The 23,552-nt window shown below is 40.6% G+C and overlaps 1 protein-coding gene across 1 annotated transcript in view; it reads right to left on the bottom strand.

Annotated features, from left to right (window-relative positions):
• The window catches only part of ptprub (protein tyrosine phosphatase receptor type Ub), a 179,338-nt gene that overhangs the window by 83,158 nt on the left and 72,628 nt on the right, over positions 1-23,552 (bottom strand). The window contains exon 3 of the mRNA XM_078253281.1: positions 1,865-2,136. Coding sequence (XP_078109407.1) covers positions 1,865-2,136 — 272 coding nt within the window. The remainder of the gene's footprint in view (positions 1-1,864; positions 2,137-23,552) is intronic.

The following is a 23,552-nucleotide window of genomic DNA, read 5'->3' as shown; positions in this document are numbered from 1 at the left end:
GTGGCGAGCCTTCTTAGTGTTTTAAAAATAGCTATTTTGAGGATAGCATAAAAGTTCCCCTATTACTACCATTCAAAAGGCCATTTGACCAAAAAACGAAAACACGGTAACTCTTAAAAGTGGCAATTCCATCCTAAATATGCTTTTAAACGAACTCAGGTTTGACTCGGGTACATTCACAAAAAGACCCTAGGTTGCATTTTGGCGAGAGTTACGCTTTAAATGACGGCGGTGCTGTCTCGTCGCGTCATTATTATTATTATTATTAGGTGTTCATTTCCAAACAGGCTTAGGGGTGGTTAACGTTGAAGTATGGAATTGATTTGCGTGGGTATTTTGCCATCGGGGCATTATTGTTATAAGTTAGCAGCCTACTTAAACAACCGGACCCAGGGTGAGTCTGAAGACAGCAGTCTTTGCCGGGTCAGCTCCGAGATAGTCTCACATTGCCAGACCTACAGTAGGCTATCTCCACTTATTGATTAATACCACTCTCATGTACACTAAGCGAGAGCCAGGAGGTGATTGTCTTAGCTGAGTTTAGCTTAAGGACTGGAAATAGGGGGAAACAGCTTGGCTCTGTCCAAAGTAAAAAAAAAAAAAAAACACCTACCACCACCTCTAAGTTCACAAATTAACACGTTGTATCTAGTTTGTTTAATTGTTTAATTCGTACAAAAACAGCTGCCTGGCTACCACACAGTGACGACCAGACTCCAGGAATTTACTGCGCCCAGCCAAGAAATAGTCCAGCACAAAACTGGCTTCATATTGGGCATGCAGCTATTAGAGGGATATCAATCTTCTCATCTAACTTTCAGCAAGAAAGCAAATAAGCAAATTTACCAAAATGTCTTGCTTTTCCTTTAACAACAAATCCCATGAGGCGTTAACGGTGTACCTACTGGCTCAGACTTATGGGATGCTGTATCTTTTTGAATGAAACAAGATACTCTCAACTTTACCTTGGTCAATGTGCCATGGTGTTCAAATATTATTATTCAGAAGAGTATTAGATACCTATTTGTCTTAAAATATTATTTCTCTCTAGCAATAATAAAGCTTGTAAAACCCGACAGTATACTGTATGTCCTTGTGCATGGACCGCAGCAGCGAAACATTCTCTGTGTGAGTGTTTCTGTATGTATGTCTGTCATGTTGATCAAATAGCCTACATCTAGCCCTCTGTTTGTACAAAGGACTATGTTTTACATAGTGAAGGTCAGAGCTTGTAGAGCCGAATATAATTTAATTAAGTCGAGGGGACTGACAGTTATTGATAATATGCACACTAGTCAACCTAATTGCTTTTTGACAGCTCCGCAGAGTTTGCAGAAAAAATTAATTGGATTAATAGATGGATATCCCTTATGCTCACCTGACTGTGCCATCTACAGACCACAGCACATCAGGCACCAACAGTAGATGCCAGTCAAAGTCCTTTCTACTATAAGTAGGCAATGACATGCCATGCAAATAGTTGGAGTCGGCTGAATACGCAGTACACAGGCCTCAGTGGGTGAAATCTCTACCAGGCATGCCCACAGGAGACCTAGTTAGGGTCCTCGAGCACTAACATTGGCTGCATTCACAAGGGATCAATGCTAATTAAATTGCAAATGCAAGTAATTAACATCAGATTCACCTTGAGGCTAAAATGAGAGGTGATCAACAGAGCCTTACTGTGTACCATTTTTCAGCTGAACAAGACGTCGGTCCACGGGTCTTAATCACAAAAATGAAACCTCTGACTGTTCAAGTACTCGGTGTGAGAGGAGCATCTCGTTTCATTAACACATAATGAAATCAAAGACACATTAGTCACACCCTCACATGTTAGAGCTGAGAGTGACAGAGTTTGTACCTGGTATTCATTAGGCCAGAAGGTGCTGACAGCCAGCTCAACCTGATGCCACTGCTTGGCGTGAGACCCCGACGTGTTCCACGCCGGGCTGCCGAGCGGACCCCCGTTGACTCGCACATATGCCCGTAGGGCCCCCGGACTGTGACCATCACGACTGTACAGGAAGTAGCTGAACTGGACGCAGTGTGTGTCATTTTCACTCAGCGTCTGCAGCAGCAGCTGAGCACGATGACCAACGGCATGCTGGGAGGAGTTCACCAACATATAGGATCCTGGAAGAAGCAGAAAAGATTCATCAGCTATTTATAGTATTCCAAACATATGGGTCATCGCAACAGTCTATCACTTCTGCCATCTGTTAACATTTTTATACATGTTGCCATTTTCAATGTTCTGAAAGATTTAAATCTCAGGACAATTCATTTTGAAGCCAATCTATTTATTTTAACTGGGAGGTATCAGCTATTTTATGCCAAAAAACATAATAATCTTTGGTTTATTCCCTCTACACCAGGTGTCATATGTGCATCAGAAAGAGACGTCATCCACATGTTGTGGCAGTGAGGCATGCATTTTAAAAAGTTAACAAGCAGCCAAACCGACACTTGCACTGCGTCTGCAAAGCTCGTCTTTCCACAGGCAGTAATAACTTTTTAGTCAGTGATTTTTTTTATTCATGGTTTTATATCAAAATATATTTATGGTATTTACTTTATTTGTTTACTGTGTCGTTTTCCTTAGAACTGTAATGTATTATGTACGATTTACATATCGGAAAGGGTCACTCAATATACATTGATTAAGTTAATCAGTTAATTATTAAGTTAAACCTGAATAAATTGTAAAAGAATCACTATAAGACATACAAATGAATTATGATCAAGGCAGTGAAAAAAGCAGACTTGTATGAACCAAGGCAAAAATGTCACAAAGGAACAAATCTGCTTGTAACCCTCTAGGGGGAATCCACAAAAAGGAAAAATTAAAGTATTCTCGTATCATTATGTGTGGGCGGTTGATAACAGAAATAAATGTGCCCTGTTGAATCAAAAGACACAATCGGTGCTGGCTGAGGCACTCGTGAATACTGGAGAGAGACACAGAGAACAAGTGAGACATGAAAGAAAAAGCAGACAGATTGAGCGAGAGAAAGAACCGATTGCAGTCTTCCCTCTGCAAGGTGACGCCAAGGTAGGAAACGAGATTCACAAAAAACCCCCCAAAGCCTCCTCTAATCAGGATAACATAACCCCATTGCCCTTTGCCTAGCATCTGTCCCGCCTTGAGTCTGTGCCCGCTAACGTGATTAGCAAAACAATGTTGGGGGACCTTCCTGTGTACTCATATAATCAAGCCTGTTGTCTTTGTACTCCAAGGTCTTTCTGTTCTCAGTCAGAAATGAGCCCGAGAGAGCAGACAGTCACAGAGTGGGCGCCAGGTGTCCTGAAGACATTTATTCTCCACCCAGATGGAATAGCTTGTGAATGCTGAATTGCAAGACAGAGTTCTCTACATCCCACACAGTGTGCAAAACTAAATTGGAAAGCATCCCCGACACACACTATACTCTGTAATGTTTTCACAACTTCCCAACAACTCACCATGCAAACACAAGTACTATGAGTTATGAGTACAGCAGCCTGTTGCTCCAACTATGTGTAAGTTCAAACTTAGCCTAGTTATAACATAACTTAGTACTAAATTGTGATTTACACATTAAAATAAAAACGGTTGCAGAATCCTATTCACTAATGGTAAAAGCAGTATTTCTGCCACACAGCATACATTTTTCATTAACTGCATACCATTTTTCAACACAGTAATCCAGTAGAGACCAAATGTATTGATGTCATAGTTCAATATCTAGTATAGCCAATGTGCATGGTAACCATGACAATGTAACTATTTTTGATTGGCCACTTGACTTTGCTATGATTTTTACATCCAAATTAGTTAGATTATGCCCCAAGTAGTTTTGGTGCGACTAATTTTAGTAGCTGATTTAGTTGCAAACTAACTAGTAGTCACTAAGCCTCTAGTCTCGACAGCACCACCCAACTACTAAGAAAACACTAATTACTTCCTTAAGAGCAATAAGACAAAATGCCTGAATTCACAGGCTGATGTTTTACATAACGAGATTAAGATTCACAACCCTTAACCTCGAGCTATAAAGAAAGTTAAACTGAGATGTATGGACGGTCATTACCTGGAGGCTAGAGTAGTAGCCTCATTGCCTTGCAGCCCTCTGTCAACAGCCCCTGGCTTTTGTCTTGTCCCAGGCTGAAGATCTGAGCAATCTCATTTTGCCTTGCTTAATTAGATCTTTCAGAACCCGTCTCCTCTCCTGCAACCTCCAGGCCCACATGGGACTCATTAAATAATAGCAAAGGACTGAAGTGCTGCAGCCGTACTGTCCTCACTGATGGTTATATCCTGGATGTGTACCCCTTGTTTTGTATATAGATATTAACACCTTCCTGTTGACTTTGCGTGTTACTATTGTGTCACGAAGGACACCTGAAGTAGTCATTCTGCCACCCTCTGACCTCTTTGGAGATTCAAATCAAGATCAAGTCATAATTAATAAGGCACTGTATGTAAGTGCATATGATGTATGAAAATAAAAATGTCCATTAAACATTGTGGCAAATGAAATGGAGGTCCTGTATACATTATGTGTAGTAATCTTGATATACTGTAAGATAATCCATGCATCTTAAATGTAATTTGGCAAAGTCTTGCCTCTGGAGCTGTGATAGCTACAGCCATCTTAAAAGTGGTAACTTCTTGCACTCGCGTTTATTTTCTTTGGCTTCTGTTTTCTTAAGGATTGGTTTATATAATTTCCCAGACACATACATGTTTTTGTTTCAGTCAAACATTTATTAATTACAAATAATTTACAGGACACATGATTGTTTCAGATTTATACTTTATTTAGTCAACGGTACAAGGTATCTTTTTGTAGCACGCACATTGTTATTTTTGTATTGTTTTTTTTTCTTATAACCATTATTTCTTTTGAGCTCACCAGTTTGGAGATGCCACACTAAGAGGGTCCCAGGCAGTCTGCTGGGCAAAAGGGTGGCACCTGGAGAAAGAGCTTTTTTTAAATAGGGCAGGTGGCCTAATTGGACACTATCACTGCTCACCGTGTCATGGGGGAGCTCTATTCTCTTTAGTTTATTTTTTGCTTGATTAACATTATATTAGGTTATTCTGTTTTTTTTTTATATATATATATATATATATATATATATATATATATATCTCCTTTGTTTCATGTAGGAAGGTCAGTTGTACGTTAAAGGGGAACTATGCTATGCTATGGGAACTATGTTTTTTTTAGCTTAATTTACTGTGACAAAGGCCCCGTCACTTTTGGATGGCACATCTAAACCTACTCAGGTCCCCAAGCACCCAGACAATTAATTTGCAGTCACGCTTTTATACATATCATTCAGTAAAACACTGTTGAAAAAAATACCACATTACATTAGTTTAGTCAGTTCAGTTTATTCATTTAAGTCATTTCCATTTTACAACAAACTATGTTACTTACCATTATTTTGAACTCTCTCGCCTCTCCAGTCCCTGGGTCTGAACCAGCGCTGAGGAAAAGTGCTGCTTCATGTAAGGCCTGCAGCAGTCACACTCAGGTGTGCTGATGGTGGGAGATACCATATATCTGGTCATAGGTGAGGGTAGATTTTCTAGTTGAAAATGTGTGTACATTTTTGTAAGTAAGTAAGATGAGTGGAAAATGATTTGTTCAAGAGTCTGTTATGTGTTTATTGTAGAAATTAGCAGTGAAATTCTAAATGTTTAAATGGTACCATAATTGAGAGATAATTGAAGCAATTAAGAGTTGGTTGGTCTAGTGGGAGGGGTTTAACATATATAAGCCTCTGGCCACCTAAGCATGGAGTTCAGTCATAGGGTGGCTACAATGCTGATGTAAAACTTTGCTAGTGAAAACCTGGTGTAAAAAGATGGTTTTGTTTGTTTGTTCGTTCTGTTTTTGTGTAGACATCCTGCACTTGTTTAACCACTTTTTTGTAAATAAAAGCACCTTCATGTTTTGCAACTCAAAGCATCGTGTTATCAACTTTTTTGGTTCAGATTCCCAACACTTTCTTTAACATTTACCTTAACTGAACAGCTTTGGAGTCATTGGAATCTCGTCTCGCTTCCCACTAGCGCCTGTGAGCGGAAAAAAACACCCTTGCAACTTTGGGCCGGCGGGCCACCAACCCAAAGTACAAAGCACACATCCAGGAACCGGCTAGCTATAAGAACATGGTAGCGATGTAGTTTTTCACACTATCGTCATGGCTGAGCAGGCAAAAAAAAAAAGCAGAAAGCATTGTCGGAGGAACAAAGAAAGAGGAAACGGCAGACTGACCGAGCGAGGAATCGCACACGAGTAAACATCGAACCTGCGTTTTCAGAATGGCGAGAACTGAGACAAACAGAAGCCTGCAAATCCGATGCTGAGCTGAGGCCTGTACTACGAATCAAGAGCAACATGTCCTGGATTTCTTTCAGTTACCCGGCTTCACCTAACCTAACAACCGCGGTCCCGCATAACCTGTGTCACGACGGTGGTTATCAACTTGTTCAATCAACCCAGGGTTTCCCAATCCAGCGGCACGCACATTCACATAAAAGAGGCGGTGTTTGCACAGCATGACCAATCGCAAACATCTACCAGAGCCGCATATTTTACATAAGAAGAGCAAACTATAATTCTACATAAATATGAAGAACACAGACACGGTTTTGCCATAGACAGTAAAGCGCAATACAGTTGCAGCAGTGATGCATAAATCACAACGCTTATCAATATCACTTCCCCATCAGTCAGGCACAAGATCTGACCATAATTACACTTGTCTTTTCCATAAACTGTCGTTGCTTTAGCCTATTAGCCCATTATTTCAGTTGCAACCCTGGCAGTGGTGAGCGATCGTGAGAGCAAATAAAAAATATAAAAAACATAATTCAAACCAATGTGCGCATTGGCAACACACGGCTCAACAAGCCGACAAATAGCCTATACGTAATTCCCTCCACTGAAAATCTATATCTTTCATAAAAATACCCATCAGGGAATGTTAACGGGGTTGTCGGTCTCTAAATGTTTTAACTTTTCTGAGCGCATCTCTCTCTCCTTCTCTCTCTCTCTCTTTCTCTGCACACCGAGCTCCACCTGATCTTCTGAGAACGGTGACACCATTATCAATCGAGTATTGATTGGTCGGTAGGCGGTGCTTTTACACCAGTTGATCTCTACAATCTCCAACATAACCTGCTCCCGACCAGGTTAGGTGTTCAGCACAAGTTACCACTGCGATTTAACCCGGTAACAAGTGATCCACCGTCGTGATACAGAAAACCCTGGGTTGAACCTGAAGTTACCTCGTTAACGCCAAATCTTGCATCGTAGTACAGGCCTCTGGCGTCCATTTCAGGAAGGAGGTTTAACAAACTCTGAGTCTAACCCTGAACTCTGAGTTGATTTACCCTGAGATGGAAAACTTTGAGTTGGTTCAATCAACTCAGAGTAGGTTCACTCAGAGTTAAGCGCGTGCACCACCACAATAAAAAGGCAGCATGAATGGAGCCATGATACTACGATTCACCATGGTAACAACCACAAACAAACTGGTCGGCGGAAATACTCACAAACAGTGAGTTTGAACATGTATTTCGTTAAAACTGCCGTTTGCAAAAAACATATGCGACACAAAGAATCTGCTGGTAAAAGCATGTCCACAATGGTGGATGTTAGTGATATGAGGACGGATAAGGTATCTACATATCTGATCGACTGTGAAGAAAATACCTCTCAAATCGGTTATCTGGAAATATCAATATATCAATATCAATATCATCAATATCATCTCCTGACGTAAACTCTCTGTGAAGTAATACAGCTTTTTCATCAACGGGATCGTCGACAAAAGGACATGCCATGTTTGAGAAAAAAATGTTTTATAATCTGCCTAACATAAACAATGCATTTTTTTTTGGCAGATAACAAACTGCGCTAAAATGCGCCTGATACAGACTGAATGAATGAATGAGGAAATGAAAGCACGCTGTGCAGAGGGAGGAGACTGAGAGAAACTTGAGGTTTATTGAAGAAAACCTGCTCCCGACCAGGTTAGGTTCACAGACTCAGTTACCATAGTAACTGACTCTGAGGTGAAGTTACCTCTCTTTCTGAAACAGAAAACCCAGAGTTTCCCTCATCTCAGGGTTAACAAACTCAGAGTTTTCACTAAACCTGCTTTCTGAAACGGACCCCCCCCTGGCGTTCTTGCTGTTGCACTTGTAAGTATCTTTGGGATAAACTGTTTAATCTTTGTATTTTTTGTTATTGTGACCTCAGGATGTTTCCTATTGTCTGTAAAGGTTTTTATTATGATCACTGTCTGTTACGGACTTACTAGCTAGCTTACTAGCTGTCTACCTCAGTGGACATGGCTCCGTGCGTTCGCCGGCTTCTTTGAAAACAAATGCACATGACCAGGGGGAGAAGATGGGTGAGGGGAGAGTCGCCAACAAGTTTTTACAACAGTAAATTATTGGGAAGCAATTGTAATTTATCAAATGTATCCCTACAGAGCATGTTTTGTTGTTTTTTTATCAATTTATTAATGTTCTATTCTTTTTAATAGAGAATATGCCCTTGAATTCTTGGTTTCAATAAATTGTTCCTGAGAGCTGGGCGCCTGGTTAGCTCACCTGGTAGAGCGGGCACCCATATATAGAGGTTTACTCCTTGACGCAGCGGCTGCGGATTCGACTCCAACCTGTGGCCCTTTGCTGTATGTCATTCCCCTTCTCTCTCCCCTTAAATTGTAATTTCCCCATTGGGGATAAATAAAGAGTATAAATTATTATTTAAATTTCAAGTCTAAGCTGTCCTTTCCTAAAATGGCCAAAAGAAAATCTTTGAAAAGAATTTTTGCATTTCTTATTAAATGTTCTACACTGTATAGGACTCTAACTACTTTTCATTCGGATATTTTTTTTGTAGTTCATAAAATGACAGAAAATAGTGAAAATTGGCAAGAGTCCAAGGTTATCTAAATATTGTTTGTGTTCAGCTCAAAACACATAGATATTGAATTATTTGTCATTTCAATGATATTAAACAAATTCTCACAATTGAGAGACAGGATCCTACTTCAGTGATGTACTAGTTAATATTAACCTTAAGGTCAGTTAATTTATCTCTACCTTGAGATAGGAACACTCTGAAAAACATCTTCAGAAGAAGCTGGGGAGATGAATAACTTGTGACTGTTGCTGCATTGCCCACACAAAGTAATTGCACCATTCTGCCATCAACAAATCTTTGGATTTAGCTGAAAAGTACTCAACTGTTCCATGATTGAACACTTTGACGGTTACCTTCAGGATTTCATCAGCACTTAAGCCTTCATAAGTTTGTCTTGCAGGAGAGTTTTGACAGTCTCTTCATTATTCTGTCATTTAGATGTCAGTTCAGTGGCACTTGTGCTTGCAATATGTTCAATTACCCTCTCGTGTAATTCCATTAGAAAAACTGCATTTGTCAATTACAGCAATGATTTGTTGTTACTGAAGACCATATAGCTTTTTTATAGATTATATTCAACTGTATTGTCATTGCACAGAGTACAGGTACTGAGACAATGAAATGCAGTTTAGCATCTAACCAGAAGTGCAAAACGCAGCAAAATGCGGAGTAATGTACAAAGTTTATACAGAAATAATGTGGAATAAACAGTAAGGGGTATGAATGCACTAGATATATACAATATGAGCAGCATGGACAGTGATAACAATATTAACAATGTGTAGGAATACGCTAAGATATATACAGTATGGACAGTAGTACAAATGTGAGTAAAAATATGGCTATGTATATAGTGCAAGTAAATAGTGTCAAGTAGCTCAAGTATAGGTTATTGCTAATTAGATTTTCTTAATATTACCTTGCTTCAGAAACATATTTAGACAGTATATTGTTATAATAAACCCATTAACCTTTCAAAATAATTTGCTGAGTGACTTATGTGACCGTGGAACATGATACTCTAATATTCATACCTTTCAAGGCATAAAAGTATTTTTTTAGTTGCCAGTATGGAAAAATAACTTGGTACTGAGGACGAATCTCTAAACTGGGCTTACTATGCGTTTTTTCCAAATCTGCCTCCCTCACCTGCGGTGTTCCGCCTGGGTCATTGTTAGGGCCACTGTTATTTTCTGTCCATATGCATATACAAAGTTTCAGAGACTAATCTTCTTGTACCAAAACTTGGCCATTTATTATCCAATATAAAACAATCTGTAATATTTAGGGTGTGATTTTCCAGGGGGGATGCGTGGGATTTCCCCCTTTCTGGTCTACATATCCCATATGGGAATTATTTTTATCCCCGGTGGGGACAAAGTGTATCCCCCCTCATAGTGATCAATACTACATCACCAATAGACCATATATTATATACCTAAAATAGAAGTATTTTAAACTAAGTAAAGCGCTGTAAAATCCGAGCGGCAGTTGCTGGTTGTATTTAGCCACTATAGAGCTCAGTGATGCCGGCTACGGAGCACTATAAGCACTATTTAGCCACCAATAGGTGACTGAAAGCCGCCTACAGGCACCACCAGATGTCCTTTCAGGGGCCATGGTAGTTGAGTTTAGCCAGCAAAGTGAGCGTGCGGCAATGACAGTTAAGTGCAGGCACCAAAACGACTAGTTACGTTTAGGAAAAAGACTGTGGTTTGGATTACACACTAGAACACTCCCGAGGAACGAACAAGCGTTTCCTGGGTAAAAGCAATTTGTTTTTGCTGCGAAGTGAACTCCCCTTTCCGGCTTGAAAGCGCTCTGTTTTATGTTGACACCATGTTGTGCTATTTCATTTTGAGATTATTTGCCATTGAATATTGAAGTTCATAAATATGTGTTTTGGCATGCCTGGCCGAGTGGCACTATATCCATGATATTGAAAGGGGGATTTAATTATTGCATGTTTCTCTGCTTTTTTTTTAACAAATCGCACACTGGTAATATTGAATTCCTTGTCAAGTGTACAGTCTCTTGGTTCCTCCAGCTGAGGACCATAGCCCAAATTGAATTGCTTTTAATACTTCCAGATCTCCTCTTGACTGGACAACAGTGCAACTTATTGAAGCTTCAGCCCAAAGTAAATTGCCTACCTCCAGCTTAATCAAAACGTAGAGGACAAGAAGGCATGCACGCATGCACACACTCACTCACACACACACACACACACACACACACACTTTCTTTCTGCCTTTAAGTTTTAAAATTGATTTTAAGATTTTACTGATAACTTTTAACACTCTACATGGTCATACTCCCAGGTACATTATAGATATGTCAATCCCACAAGAGTCTCAGGGCAGCCTAAGATAGAGGTCTCCTGGTAATTCCAATAAATTGCCTGATTACCAAGAGTGGCCCTTAGGTTTTAAATTACAAACGTGGGCATCTCAGGCTATAACCAAACCTTTTATCTGATAGCTCTCCTGATTTTATTAGGTCACCTTTTAAATGCACAGATCACATCTGTCACTGTGTACCTAGCTAATATTTATTTGTTATATTTCTTTCCTGTTATCTTTTGATATTGTCATTGTTTTACTCTACTTCCTCTTTTGCTTTTCATGTAAAACACTTTTCATGTTTACATTTTTATTAACAGAAATAAATGGAAAATGAAAAATGGAAAATACATTTAAACTAATCAGATCAAACTCGTGTTTAGTACCACCATGCATGCCTCACACACACACACGCACACAAGACGGCATCTTTGTCTGAATTATACTCAAAAGCACCGTGAAATCTGATAAAGTTCCATCCATCCATTGATGCCCCTCTCAAGGGCAAAAGAACATCCATAACAAGATTAGGACTGATCCAGCACATCATAATTCATAAGGAGCACTGCTGGACTACAACGTGGTCACAGGCTGTAGGTGACACTATCTGTGGCAAGCCACAAGAGACTAAGAAGGGAAAGGAGGGCGATAACCAGAGGGTGGGGTTTGGATTGTGCCGCATTGATACATGAAGGGAGGTCACAAACAGGGAAAGTGCAAAAAAAGACGCAGATTTGTTAAGATGGGAGATGGTGAAAAGAAAACGGGGAAACAACATGAAAGCAGAAGCCTAAAGCATTATTTTTCTATTTATTTATTTTTCTCCTGTGTCAAATGTACCAAGCCTTTCTCTATATGACCCAATCAGCAAAACATTGTTCCTCTGACATCCAAGGCCAGGGTCCAAGTAATCTCAAATACAAAAGAGGGTAGAGGGAGCAGAGGTCTGAATATAATGGGATCAATGGCTGTAGAAGGGTTTAAGATGTGTCCTTGATGTTGTTTGCTGTATCATTACTGGCCAGCTCTCAGCACATTGGCCTTGATGCTGTTCTTTTCAGTAGCTTCATCCTGCACTGTACTCTGTTGTGAGAGGGTCATGTGGGATTTCAGACTCAATCTCTGAGGGTCTGATGTCTCCAAACTGTCTGTTTATCTGCTGCTGTCCGCAATAACCTTCAGTGCAAATAAATAAGTAACTAAATAAAGTGGAGCTCTGGCTATTGCCCTGAAAGGCACATTAGTGTTGTAATTTCCCTGATGTTTGGTCTCCCTCTGACAAAACTAGCTCACAAATGTAAAATTGCCTCATCATGTAGTGAAATTGTCCACAGAGCTCTCAGTGTAAGATGCCGTAAACACAGACATAAACACCTTGCCGCTAATGCCAAACATTAAAGGTCGAATGTGTGGGAATTTCTCCCATCTAGCGTTGAGATCATATATCGCAATCAACTCTCTCGCGCCACGCAGTTCAAAGTACGTATTACAGCTACGGCAGCCTTCACACTTTTTTCTGATGACGCCGGTCTCTTGCTCTTTTCAATATCCTTTTTCTTTTTCTGGGTGAAGAAGAAGACTCCTGTTCCTGAAATTTGGATTTTAAACACGTGCGGTCCTCCATGTTTCTTCCTTCAAACTTGCCGGGGCTGGGAAGCGACGATATCCATTAGCAGCACCTGTGAGTTTATCATGTGACAGCGAAAACTCGAAAGGCGGAGCAGCATGTCCTGCATGTCCCTTACCGGCTAACGTATTTCAAGACTGCGCATGAATATGGAGCGTCTACCCCAGTTCATGCAAATACAAATGTAAAATTTCAAGCCAATAGGAATACTTGGAATTGATGGGGGTAGTAAATATTCATGAAAAAGGACACGTTTCTGAACGGGCAACACAGATTTTGATAATGAACAACTAAAAACGTTACACACTAATGGAAGATGTCATACAGGGACATAGCAATAATAAGACATCACACAGACGTAATTGACTTATCACAATGACAGCTTCCTACTGGGAATCTGAGGCTCACCTTAAACTCAAAAAGAAATGCAGCAATTTCCTCTAACTTAACCCTGACATACAGCAGTCATTTCGCTGACAGATTCTCTTTACTGTAGCTACCTAGTTAATTAAGCCAACTCCATAAGACACTTTTAATGTATGTTTGGTTTTTTGAAAAAGTAAAAAATACACCACACTACAAACTATTGAAATGCAGAGTGTCACTCTTATAACAACCCCTGGCACTCTGCCTAAACATGTTCAAACCTTGACAGCCCTGCCATGCCTAGTTACGGTTGCTAAGCTATGATTGGACAATTACTGTTCGGGGGAGGGGTTTAGCAAAAGGTCAATTTCGTGATGTTACAAAAGCTCACATAAATCAAATATAAATGGCATATTTTAATTTTCAGAATTACAAAGTGACAGAAAGCAAAGACAGACACACACACACACACACACACACACACACACACACACTAATGTTAAACAACTGAAAACATCGGCGTTGGCTGCATAGAAGCCTTCTCCATTGCAGTTGGATCAATAGAGCAGCCTACCAGCTTTGCATCAGGGTATGAAGGACTGACAGGTTTTCCATTCCCAAGCCTGTCACACCACCTGAAGTGCGGAACCTAATCTCATTTTCACCCCCCCCCCCCACACTCGTTCTATCATTCACAGCTCCACCTCTGTCATTCTCTCCCATTCATATCATTTTTAATTATCATCGCAGTCATCCATCAAGCACCTTCTCCCTCCTGCAACTTTGAAATATTCAAAGTGGTGTACAGGTATTGACATTTTACTGTTCTTCGAAACTATCTGCCCCCTGGCTGCGGCATTTCTCACAGACCAGAGATCAATTTCATATGACATCTCCACTGTCATTTATTTCTAAATGTTAATATTGGAACAGTATTCACTCCATCGACTTATCATTTTTCATCTGCACACCGTGTATCCCATCTGGACTTTACTTTAAAGCATTTGGAGTCATCTATACCGTGTGTCCTCATTTTATGACTTCACTGTTCTCCTAAGCCCTAATTTAAAATGCAAAAACAGACTAAAAAGTGACAGAAAGGAAAGTATTGAAATAGGCTGTATGGCGCCACAGGGCACTCTTAACCTTTTACCAGTGTTTCTCCTTTGTCTATACCCCTAACAACCCATCCCCACTTCAGCTCTTTGTCTTATCATTCTAAGCAAGAGCTGTTTCTCTGCAGGTGTTTATCGCCTCAAGTTGAGGGCCAGTAGACCATTACCCACGCGTCTGGGGACAGCCTGGTGCGCACAGGGCAGAAATGGAGAGGGAGAGAGAGAGTAGGGGGCCAGCCGAGGACTGATGTTCGAGCAGAAAATAAATGAAATACAAGTGGTGCTATTGTCGAAGTAGCCTGTGCCTTCCAGCATTTAAGAGAGATGAGGCCATGTCAGCAAGTGTTGTTGTCTTCTTTCCAAGAAGAGAAGGGGGATGGAGGAAAGGTGCACTTTCCCAACAGTCTGCTTGAGTTGACCTTTTGAATTGTCCTCCAGGCAGTTCAGGATCAACTGCCAGATTTGCCCAGGAGAAAGGCGGATGAGTGGACACATAAGAAAAGAAAGGAAGGAAGGTAGGAAGATATACACTTTTTGTGTGCCTCAGTCTGTTTGTCATCACCTACAACAACACACACATATTTGGGCTGTGTCAAAAAACTCCCTTCTTTACTCATTCACCATGCCCTATACAGTAATAGACTCATTTACTATATACTAAGCCATAAGTTGAGATTTTAGGCACTGAACCATGTTCATGCTAGTAATTCTACACTGTTGTGCTTCTTCTTCACCTTACACACAAAAAGAGTACCTCAAATAGAGTTGGACAAAATGTTAATTTCAGGGGGCATCCTGGTGCCCGAGGGGTTAAAACACTGACCATGAACAGCAATGTCTTCGGTTTAATATATTTTGAGGGGGGACTGTGTCATTATATTGCTGGAGCACAAAGTATTTCTGATATTTTAGGACTGAGAGAACTTAAATCCTAATCAAGTCCTAATTGTGAATTCCTAAATTGTAAGTGGAAACTTTCAAAGAGCACTTGAACTGACCCTCCAAATACCACACCAAGTGAGTTCACTGATTAGTTCCTCCTCAATACTCGAAAGTCTGCTAATCAGTAAAATCACCCAATGTATTCCTACATACTCTCAGCACTGCATCGTGCATGGTTGACCAACCGTGCTATAGACTAAACCATACGCGAGTCCTAATAAGGAGAAACCTTTTTTGGACTTCTTATTTTTAAGTTTTAAGCCAAATCAAGACAGGAATCACTCAGGATTAGCAAAAATATTTCCTGCGCAGGCAGACAGTTGCTGTCCTTTCGAAACCACAGAAAGACAGACCACCTCTGGTGACTGCTGCAGACCGGAAAGCACCAAAAGAAAATCCTTCACATAATTGCCCAGATCTTGAACATATGCATGAAATGAGTAACTCATTAAAAGAGATTAGTTCAGCTTTAACTGCCAGAAATGCAAATGAATAGAATAATTGCAGATTTGTCTTTTAATGCATTCTTGACTGTTTAAATTCAAGAGACTCATGACTGAGCAGTTAAAACACTGATGACTTCAACTTTGCTGTTCGGTCTAAGAAGTGAATCGTAGGGCAACTTCTGCAGCAGAGGCGCTTAAACAAGCAGCAAACAATGGCTCATACAGTATACACTTGTAATATTTGGGTAAACATAGTTCATAATGTGCTTGCTACCTTTTGTTGCACAGTGTGCTCAATGACAGCATGTGTGCGCACATGACAACCAGGATAAGGTCACCCCTGGGGGCTCTTAAGCTTGGGCAGGGACAAAATCAACAATGGGCAGGCTATAACCTCTATTGTAGACAGACAAACTAGATTACCAAGAGGCCCTGATTAATTTAGTCTCCTTTCGGTCTGTAAAAAGTTGCTCACCAATGAGCCATGCATCACCATTAGCAGTCTGGTCAAAGTGCAAGCCCATACTGCTGTTCTGCAGAATGAACATGTTATAGGGCCCTCCAGGCCAGCAATAAACTGTGTTTAGCCAATTGAGACTGGCATCATAAATTAACTGCAGGATAATCAAAAGGGAAGTGTTTATAATTGAGATATGGAAAGACTATGGAGATAGCATTTTAATTTTCACATTTAATGCTCCAGTCGTGTTTTGCAGGACAACAATCACCTGCAAATACCTTTCTTATTTGCATCTGCACTTATGCTACTGTAAGAATTTGAAGCATCATGGTTCACATTTGGGAGTAACATGTCACGCTGGTTAGCTGCCTCCTTCTGGAACATACTGGAGGCCGAGAAAGCTGAAAAAAACACACTCTGAACATGTGGAGAAAGAGGCTGGGACCTCGTTGCTGTCCTGCTGAGCTGTGGCTCCAGGGTGTTGCAGAAATCCATAAGCCTTACCTTTTAGCACTCAGCAGCACTTTATCAGCCAGTCATCAGCCTCGGAGAACACATCACACGGCATTGAAAGACATGTTTTCTCCCTATAGCGCAATTAGCCAAGAGCTTCCATAACAGCAAATACAATATTGATAAGCACTGCACTTGACTGTGGGTTCATAGGTCTTTTTATATCACCATTCATCATGATCAATAGATAAGGTGTTCTCCATTAGGTGAGTGAAATATATACTTCAGTAATGCTACTTAGAGAAGATACTGATAGCCTTTTCAAGCCTAAAATTGCATCCATGCACTGCTTGTACTTAATGAGTTCTGTAACTACTTGATTTCGCATAAAAATCAATTTGTGGACACATTCATAAATCAACATTTACATAATATCTAGTTATATGCAAGTTAGATTAGCCGCTGAGCATATGTTCAAATGTAACTCAGGTGCAAGTCTTCAACGTTACGGCTCCAGACAATAAACATATGGCTCTCCGTCGCTGCCCTACATTTAATGCCTGCAGGGTATTCACACATTCCTCTGAAAAGCCTGCCCATTTAGTTTGAGTGCAGCATCCAGGCCTTGAGGGCTTCATCCCAGTCAGCGCTTCCCCTGAGCAATACTGACATGGATAGAAGAGAAAACGCATTGTCCCCCATCATGACAGTGCAGCCCTATGCAAATCCGAATGTGCTGTACTGTATGTCCTCAACTGTTGATTGAGTATATGTTTAACGCTCTGTGTACAGATCCATCTGACCTTCTCTGCTAGGCTGCTTATGACATTATCTTGGCCTTAGCCTTGACCTACTCTTTGTCCTGCCTCTCAGCACCCCAGGAGAAAGAAGATAAAATAGAACAAATTAATGGGGCTCCATTAATTCATTGCCTGTATGCCCCTTCTAACAGAAAAGCTAAATATAACATTGCTGCAGAAAGACAATCTGTTCAAAGTGTTTCCTGTCTTTTTCTGGTATAATTTGGGCATAATTTCTAGCCCCTAAAGCAGTAAAATGATTAAATAGGTAGAGAAAATGAATGAGTGAATAAATAAATAAATTAATATTACATTTCTTGAGGATGACACTGCAAATCATATTAGCTAACGAGACCTGAGATAGAAGTTTCTCACTGGACACAAAAGAGACGCAGAGCAGCTTTGTGTCTGTGACATTCATAGAAGGAGAAGACAATCCAGCGACAGACTTTTCTGATTAGATTTTCATTAGCACCTTGTTATCATTGACTGATCCCATTAAAAAATCAGCATGGCGACATGCCCCTGTGGTAAACTGAGCAGCGCCCAGGGACGGAGGGCGCAGCCGCATAATAACGCACACCACGGTTTGGTCATCTGTCTTGACATGAAGCTAATGAGATAGTCACGAGAGGAAATGAATGGCAGTTGGCAAATACCAACATAATTGTCATACTACATGTACTTGAAAGATATTTGTAGTTTCTGAAGCTCCACTTGAAGTCAACATTGTCGTGATTTAATTGTATGGCTCGAGGCACGCTATATCCCAGGATATTAGACTCAACAGCGATAAATCAGCATAATAAGCCATTCAAGCAAAACAACCCTATATGCAATCTGCTCTTTCTCTCTCTACATGAACACGCACACCCCATACATATACACCTAATCTTTAAATTTGCGTCACAGTGGTGTCAACAGATGAGGCTTAAATGGCCTACAGCATGCTTTTTAGTAATTACTCAGCTTGTTTAAAAGAGCCTTCACTAGTGCCATCAGCAAAGTTGTGCACCCACTCTATCCCTCCCAAAACACTTATGTCCCAAAAAACTCTGCCAGCTTTTTCCCCAATAGATGTAAACACAGTTACAGTGCTCCAACACTGACAAAGCATCTCCCTGGCTTTGCAGATTTGTATGGTAGGAGCACATCGCCACGTCCGCAACCACTGTGTAGCATTTATTAAGTTGTACTCACAGAACAGTGTGAATAATAGCATTGCCATGTGGCGGCATGGAGCTGTATAGAAACAGAGATTGTGTCTACTGCGTCACAGGAGGACTTTAGAGGCTGATGGATGGACAGGTGCCAAGCTCAGCCCAAGACGAGGCCACAGTCTAGTGCCAGATAGATAAATCTGAGGCCGACACTGATAGGCCGCAGAGTCATCATAATGACAGGCAGGTTGGAGCCAAAGGCAGGAGGCTGCAGTTCCGCCCATCCCAGAGGTGTAATGTGCTTGTGATTAACTGTCAATCCCCCCCCCCCCCATTTGGTGGGCAGACATTCTATCTCAGTAAGAACCACTCATCATTGTGACAGCTACTGTAGCCCTGACCTTGGTCTCCATCAAGAATGCTGCAGACATGTTTTAAGGAATTTACAGAGATGTAAACAATAAAACAGAATTATTAGAAATGTGTTTCTTTTTATTTGAGAGACATACACCTGCATTTTACACCCAGAGTGATAGAAGGTCAGGTACGGCAAGTCTGGTGCATAATCCTAGAGGAGGTATGACTGTGCTATATAGGCCTTTTTTATGGTAGGCCTTTTGATGTGTCACAGTAGGAAAAGCACAGGTGTAAATAATTTGCTGTGAATTCTAGGTAATTTAAGTTTAAATTAAGCATTTCAAACAAAACAATAAAAAACATGGCTGACTGAGCACCACGCCAAACCACTCAGCTCCAGCAGAAAATGTTTGCCTTCTGCTGGTATCGTGCATGCTGGCTCATTGTCACGGCTTACTGTGACTGAACAGAACAGTAACACCTGTGCTTTTCTTACTATGACAAGTCAAAATATCTGCTGTAAAAATAAGGTCTATAGCTCATTCTTTCTCACGTATCAATCAAATACAAACCCTCCAATCAACAGGTTACCTAGCTGATGGCTCTTTCTAAAAACAATTCTTAAACCTCACTGTCAAACATTTTCATTGGAACTATTTTCTACTGAAAAAGTAGTCCCTATAAATCTTTATTTGTTACGTTTAGGTTATTTTTCATTGCTGTGAACACAAACATAGTTCTATTCATCTCTACAGTATGGTGTTTCAGGCAATTAGTGAGGAAACACATGCAAATCTTTCTATTTCAGGTGCTCAGTTTTAAAGATTGAGATTCAAGATACTTTATTGTTATTGTATGAACATGAAGAAATTCCATTGGTGGCAATCAGTGCAGCAGCAGTAAATAAATAAATAAAAACAAGATAAAAAACAAATAAAAAAAACACATAAAAATGGCATTGCACAAAGTACTCATATGATTATTCATTTGCAGAGTGTGACTGTGATTTTGACTTCCCAAGGAGTGAAGGAACTGCAACACTGTAGAATGCTTACTTTAAAAAAATATATATTTTATAAGACCAGAAAAAGTATAATGTTTCAAGCCAAAACTGGCTCTTTGTCAGTAGAGGGGTAGAGGCATAAATATCAGATATATGTCCAATTCTGAGCAAATTAAACCAAAACTATGTGCATAGCTTGATACCTTGAACCTTTTCCTGTTTGTCATTTTGCCTTTAATTGAATGCCAACAGTGTGACGGGAAATATTGGGAGGGAGAGAGGGGTATGACATGCAAACAAAAGTCCCCGGTCAGAATTGAACCATGGACATTGCGGTTATGTTGTATGAACCTTAACCATTATATAAAAGCTGAACCTTTTTTTTAACAGTGCCTCTGTTCCATTGCAGTGTCCCAATATGCCATCATGGCAGTGAGCAAGCATGTACAATAGCAGCACCTTTTTAACTGCCTCAACTAAATGGAAGGCAGCCATTAATAGGAATTAATGACACCTGCGCTTTTTCCTCCTATGACATATCAAAATGCCTGATGTGAAAAAGGCCTATTATACTTTATCAACCTCCAGAGGGAAATTTGTCTAACACTTTTTGAGCCATTCTAACCACCGGGCAGCATTACTCCAACACCCAAGCTCCACACAGAAAATGCTAAGGTTTGAACTCTTACTGTGAACTGACACCACTAACCATAGAGCCACGCCAGCCAAGGAGAAAAATATGCATTTGCAAATATAGTGAGGAATACAATAGTCATACTGTAGTATCATTGAGATAAGCACTGCTCATAGACTTTGGCTGTCACTTGAAAAGAATGTCCGTTGTTTGGAAACAAATACCTGCTCTGTGTCAAGATGGTTGTGTGGCAACATAATGGAATACTATGGAAACTATGACCATCTGTTGACCATCTCTATCACTATTCTCCACTGCTGTATACAACAATTAGACTTAGCCAGTTGAGACCAAGGTTATAATCATTAACAAAAACGTACGAAATAACGAAAACTAAGTGGGAAAGAACATTGTCGTAAACTGAAATAAAAATAAAAACGAGGCATTACAAAAAAACTAAAACTGTAATGTCTGTTTGCAAAACTAACTAACTAAAATAAAATAAAATTATCGAGTAAATGTCCTTAGTTTTCGTCTTAGTCAATGTCTTTCATAGAGCAAATAACATATCTTTCAGAGTTGACATTTCAGTCTATGCCGTAGACATATATAGTTTCCAATTGGGAGCCCAGACATTCTATGTCAAATTGAACACAACATAGCCTCGTCGCCTGGCCTCATAGCGGAACCGAAAGTCAGAAGAAAGCACCAGAGACCGACGATGACTGAAATAAAAATAAAAACGAGGCATCACAAAAAAAACAATAACTAACTAAAACTGTAATGTCTGTTTGCAAAACTAACTAAAATAAAATAAAATAATTGAGTAAATGTCCTTAGTTTTCGTCAATGTCTTTCATAGAGCAAATAACGTTATATCTTTCAGACTTGACATTCCCAACCATAGACCTGTTTTATACAGTCTCTGCCATAGTTTCTGACTGGGAACCCAGAAATTCCATGTCAAATTGAACACAACATAGTCCATGCCCCTCACCTGGCATCATGGCAGTACCAAAAGTCGGAAGAAAGCAGCAGCCGTCCTATTTGATCATGACTGTGTCAGATAAAAGCAAGTGCCTTGCAGTGGAAGGTGGTAAAATATGTGGACGATTTATTAAAGGGAAAAATCCCACGAATTTGAAAGTACATTTGCGAAGCGCGCACAAGGAGGCTAACCTAGCTTAACCTTAACAAGGTAAAGGAGAACGCAAAGCCCCCTTTCCCCGAAACAGAAGCTAACCCCGGTACAGGGCTTGGATGTATGGGTACAGGGTCAAGCAGCATGATGGAGACAACTGCAGGACAGAGAACACTACAGGAGAGCTTTCACCGGCGGCCCGATAGCTGCTGGTTAGTAAATACGCAGGAACACCAAAAGCGGGAGGAAACGTGGGTTAATATGTGTATTGATACTGGGATGTCTACACAACTGTGTGAGTCGATTGACTTCAAAAAGTTAGCCACTTTACTCGAACCAAAGTTCAAAACACCTGTTCATGTATGTCTTCTTTAGTCTATTGGCTATTTAGTTTTTTTCCTGGAACACGTCACTTAAACATTTTGCACTTACTGCTGTGTCTTGTGTAAATTCAATTCAATTCAATTTTATTTATAGTATCAAATCATAACAAGAGTTATCTCAAGACACTTTACAGATAGAGTAGGTCTAGACCACACTATAATATACAAGGACCCAACAATTCTAGTAAATCCCCCAAGAGCAAGCATTTAGTGTGACAGTGGCGAGGAAAACTCCCTTTTAGGAAGAAACCTTCGGACAGACCCAGGCTCTTGGTAGGCAGTGTCTGAAGGTGCTGGCTGGGGTTGTGATGAATAGTGGCAATAACAGTCACAATAAAGATAATGGAACTATGACTAGAAAGAGTAGTTGTAGTAGTTCATGGCATAGCAAGGCACTGTAGGGCGTTACAGGACGTAGCAGGGCACAGCAGAGCATAACATGACGTAGCAGGGCATAGCAGGGCGTAGCAGGGCACTGCAGGGCACCGCAGAGCGTAGCAGGGTGTAACAGGGCATAGCAGGGCATGCAGCAGGACCACAGCGACAGCTGCAACTATGATTTTGGTGCCACCTTAATCCAAGGAAACATGCTGGGCGAAAGAAATACATAAGGACTACGGGGAATAAGCTCCCCAGAGCTAGGTTAGTAACAAGCATTTCTGGGACATGGATGCACAAAAGAGAGAGGAGAGAGACGCTCAGTGTGTCAAAGGAAGTCCTCCAGCAGTCTCAAACTATAACAGCATAACTAAGAGAGACAGGTTAAGGTCGGGCTAGAACTCTCCCCAACCGGATCGGGCTGTACTGGCCTGCCTCCCTCTACTCTGATTATACTATTGATTATATGGTAAATTAATCTGGCGACTATGATGAGAAGCAGGTGGGCCAGGCTAGGTGGACGCTGCAACTCCTCACTCCCTAACTATAAGCTTTATCAAAGAGGAGAGTTTTAAGTTTACTCTTAAATGTGGTGACGGTGTCTGCCTCCCGGACCTAGCCTGGGAGCTGGCGCCACAGGAGAGGAGCCTGATAGCTGAAGGCTCTGGCTCCCATTCTACTTTTAGAGATTCTAGGAACCACAAGTAACTCTGCATTCTGGGAGCGCAGTGCTCTAGTGAGACAATAAGGTACTATGAGCTCTTCAAGATATGATGGTGCTTGACCATTTAGAGCTAGAGAGAAGCTAATACTGGAGAAATATGATCTCTTTTCTTAGTTCTTGTCAGAACACACGCTGCAGCATTCTGGATCAGCTGCAGAGTCTTTAGGGACTTATTTGGGCAACCTGATAGTAAGGAATTACAGTAGTCCAGCCTGAAAGTAACAAATGCATGGACTAGTTTTTCACCATCATTTTGAGACAGGATGTGCCTAATTTTGGCAA

Source organism: Sander vitreus, chromosome 6, assembly GCF_031162955.1.
Source record: "Sander vitreus isolate 19-12246 chromosome 6, sanVit1, whole genome shotgun sequence".
NCBI classification, from domain to species: Eukaryota; Metazoa; Chordata; class Actinopteri; order Perciformes; family Percidae; genus Sander; species Sander vitreus.
The sequence above is the reverse complement of the archived record's forward strand: the minus strand, read 5'-3'. Positions and strand labels throughout refer to the sequence as shown.